This window comes from Canis aureus, chromosome 8, assembly GCF_053574225.1.
Source record: "Canis aureus isolate CA01 chromosome 8, VMU_Caureus_v.1.0, whole genome shotgun sequence".
Lineage (NCBI taxonomy): Eukaryota > Metazoa > Chordata > Mammalia > Carnivora > Canidae > Canis > Canis aureus.
In genome coordinates, this window is record NC_135618.1 from 63182255 (window position 1) to 63185700 (window position 3446).

At 66.8% G+C, this 3446-nt stretch overlaps 1 protein-coding gene across 1 annotated transcript; it reads right to left on the bottom strand.

The window, feature by feature from the left end:
* GRIFIN (galectin-related inter-fiber protein) lies at window positions 1–1207 on the bottom strand. The gene is made up of 4 exons (XM_077907602.1): window positions 1086–1207; window positions 830–989; window positions 355–521; window positions 1–135 (listed from the first exon to the last, which is right to left on the bottom strand). The coding sequence occupies exons 1-4, from the start codon at window positions 1169–1171 to the stop codon at window positions 120–122; spliced, it is 429 nt and encodes a 142-aa protein (XP_077763728.1). The 5' UTR covers window positions 1172–1207; the 3' UTR covers window positions 1–119.
* Window positions 1208–3446: the final 2239 nt, after the last annotated feature.

Below are 3446 nucleotides of genomic sequence, written 5' to 3' on the forward strand. Positions count from 1 at the left end.
TCAAACTTTATTGAAGGTAGAGTGAGAACCACAGCCCCCTCCCCTCAGCTCCCTGGTGGGCTCCACTGGACAAGGAATGGTTGATGGCCCAGGCTCCCTCTGGGGACTTCGGGCACAGCTCAGTGGCCCCCGTCCCTGCAAACATCCAAGACACCCGCCTGAGCCCCAGAACCCGCCCCAGACCCCAGCCCAGCCTCGGGGGTGGGATGCCGGCAGTGGGCTCTGCTCCCTTGGGCTTGCAGAGGTCCAAGCCTGTGGTCTCCCTCCCAGGCTGCTTGGGCCTGTGGGGTCCCGGGGTTAAGGATGCCCAGCCAAGTCCCCCGTGCGGCCGGGGGAGGGGGACAGATACATTACCACCAGCTCAGGTCCCTTCTGGCCAGCTCCACCTGGGCCAGGCGGTGGTCACTCAGCACCTGCACCCGGGTGATGGCAGCCAGCGGCCTGTGGCGGTGCGCAAACTGTAGCACCTTGTGCTCCTGGGCGTGGACGTGGAAGTGCTCTGCGTCTGAGCTGACCTCCATCTGGGGACGGGAGGCCGGTGACCCACGGCCCACCACGGAGCCCGGGGCCCCTCACCATGTGGAACCCGCCGCATCATGCAGGTCGGCCCCAGATGGGAGCTCTGAGCCCCAGCCAGAGGTCCCCTCCCTCTCTCTGAGGGGTGTGCCCACCCGCACCCAGCAGGGAGGCTTTAGGCTGGCCTTTACCTGAAAACCCGCACAGTAAAGCCGGGGACACAGCATCCTTCCCACAGAGCGGCAGGATAGCCCTGACGCCTCCGCAGGTACCCCTCAGCCCCCCCACGCCTCCCCTCCCCTGCCCGCATCACCTCAAAGGGCTCCCCCAGCACCAGTGGGAAGACGCTGGACACCTCCTCCTGGCCCCAGCGGCCACCCTGGAAGGTGTTGCCCACCACGGTGGCGCTGGAGAACCGGGGCTTGAGGTGGAAGGCGATGTCCCCCGCCTCGGACAGGAAGTTGATCTCAAACCTGGGGGGCGTCACGGGGGTTGTGAGACAGCAGATGGGTGGGTAGTCACCCCGCCCAAGGCTGAGAGGGGGCCCCAGGGAGGGCGGTGACCCTTACTTGTCCTCTCCAGAGTCAGAGTGTCCCTGGACCAACAGGCTCCAGCCAGGGGCCAGGCCGCCCGCACAGAAGGCTTCAAACTGCATTCAAAAGGGGGACACAGTGTACGCCACTTGTCCAGGGGGTCCCAGCCAATCTCACCCCCAGCGCGTGCTCCTCCCCGGGACCCTAGCCCTCAGAGCAGGGTGGTAGGGATGCCAGCGCAGTAGGGGTTCTCCACCCCATGCCCCCTCAGCCCGCAGGTATGGGGAAGGAGCACTGGGGATTTGGGGAGTCCCCCGACTGGGCCTGCTCCCTTCTCACCCACCTGCAGCGCCATCCCGCCAGCTCCTGAGGGCAGGGAGCCTGAGCCAGGGCATATAGGCAGGTGGGCCGGGCTGGCTGGGCGGGGTTCAGGAGCCCCACCCCGGGGGCAGTGGGCAGGCGGATCCGCCCCCCACCCACCCCTAACCGCCCCCCCCGCCCCCCCCGCCCCCCCCCCCCCCCCCGCCCTCCCTCCGCTTCTCTCCTCATTATCAGCAGGTGCACCATTCAAGCACCAGAGACAGGGGGGCCGGCCCTGGCCCCCTTCCCCACCCCCACTTCACTTTTTCGAGTCCTGGGAAAGCACTATTGCCTCCCACCGCCAGCCACTTCCTCTGGGCTCCCAGGGACCCAAACCCTCATCACTGCTCAAGTGGCGGGGCAGGCCTACCAACACTGCCTGGGCCTTCTGGGGGCCAAGTCTGTGTCCCCCCAGCCCAGCCCCACACCCACACCCACAACCCTCCCCTGCTCCAGCCAGCTCAGCTGGCCCCATGGGGCTCTGTGCTGGGATTAGGCTGGGGCTGTGGTCAGCACATTCCAGGGCTCTGGCTGTTGGAGTGGGGGAGGGCCTTTCCCACACCCCAACGCCCCTCCTGGCCTGGTGCCTCAGCCCCTCTCAGCTGGGCTGGGGAGGAGGCCAGGCTGGGGTCCCCGTGGAGTGTGTAGGAGAGATGGGCCGGGTCTCCCCAGGCTTTGGGGCCAGCTGTGGTCCTGCCTGGCTGGACTGTCCAGGGAGCTGGCCCAAGGGAGAGCCAGTCTGGGCCCGTGGAGCACCAGGGCTGCTACGTGTGGTGAGTGCTGTGGGCGTCTGGGCATGTGGTGAGTGCGGGATCCTGTGGACAAGCAAGTGTCTGTGGACACGTGAGCCTATGCGTGTGTGAGGTGTCGTGTGCAAGTGCACGTGTGTGTGGCTCCGGCACCCCTGCTGTTTCCCTGCCCAGGGCATCTCAGGTGGACAGGCCCTCATCTGGACGCCCAGGCCTCGGGGGTAACCCAGATGCATGTAACCCCATCATTCCCTCGGCCCCTGCAAATCCTGCTTGGCCTTCCCCAGTGCGGGGCAGTCTGGGCCGAGGGGCGGGCATGGGGGGTGCGGTGGGGTTCAGGGGATGATGCTAAGGCTGGGAAGGGACACCGTTTGGTGCTGCAGGGCGCTGCTGTCCTCCTGGGCCTGCAGGGGGCAGTCCCGAGCAGCAGAGGTGCTGCCCCATGAGCCTTCCTGCTGTGGTGCCTTGGCTCCAGCACCTGCCTTACAGAGCAGAGTCCCAACCCAGCCCCGCCGTCCTGGAGTTCGGGAGCTGCAGACCCCTCACACCTACCTCCCCACAAGGGCACAGGGAAGGGAGGCCCTGCCACGGTGGGCCAGCGGGAGGATGATGCTTAGCCCTGCCCCTGTCCCCAGGGTGCTGGACCTGGGCAGTTAAGGGGTCCCGAGAAGGCTTGAGCTAGCAGCCTCTGGACCTCGGTCTTCCCAGCTGTGCACTGGGCTCAGCCGTCCCAGTCTGCAGTGCTGACCTCTGCCCCCCATGCCTGTCCCCTCAGTGGGGGAGGGTGGCTCAGGGCAGCCACAGCCCTGGCTGGGCACAGGAACCTTGTTTTGCAGTCAGCAGGGGCCACTGGTGGAGGGATCTTGGGAGTCAGCTGCCTAGAGCCCCAGCCAGGCATCAGGGGGTCTGCGAGAGGGGCTTGTCCCCCAGACTTCCTGGACAGAAGGCCCAAGTCTTCTTCCTGGTCTGGGGTGAGGAGGCCTGAGGGGCCCCTGATTCGGGCAGGCCTGTCTCTGAGTCTCGGCCTCCTCAGTTGGGCAATGGCAGTTTGCCGAGGGAGCTTCCAGGGGGCAGGGGGTGTCCCTGGTCCCTTCAGCACCAGCCTGGAGACCACAGAAAGGCCCACCTGGATGAAGCGGGCTCTGGGCCTCCACACACCTGTGTGCCTGGCACGAGCATGCACCTGGCCAGGGTGTGGTCTTCCCCTGCCTGGGCTTTGGAACCTGTCCCACGAGGGGTGGGAGCCAGAAGCAGCCAAAGCTCTCAGCGGCAGGGCCCCGAAAGGCCT

What these genes read in the sequence shown, in the direction of transcription:
- GRIFIN (XM_077907602.1), bottom strand. Translation starts at nt 1,171, where the DNA reads ATGCAGTTTGAAGCCTTCTGTGCGGGCGGCCTGGCCCCTGGCTGGAGC. An exon ending in TCTGACTCTGGAGAGGACAA is followed by an intron (nt 990 to 1,085) that starts GTAAGGGTCACC and finishes GACGCCCCCCAG; the next exon opens with GTTTGAGATCAACTTCCTGT. An exon ending in TGCTGGGGGAGCCCTTTGAG is followed by an intron (nt 522 to 829) that starts GTGATGCGGGCA and finishes TCCCGTCCCCAG; the next exon opens with ATGGAGGTCAGCTCAGACGC.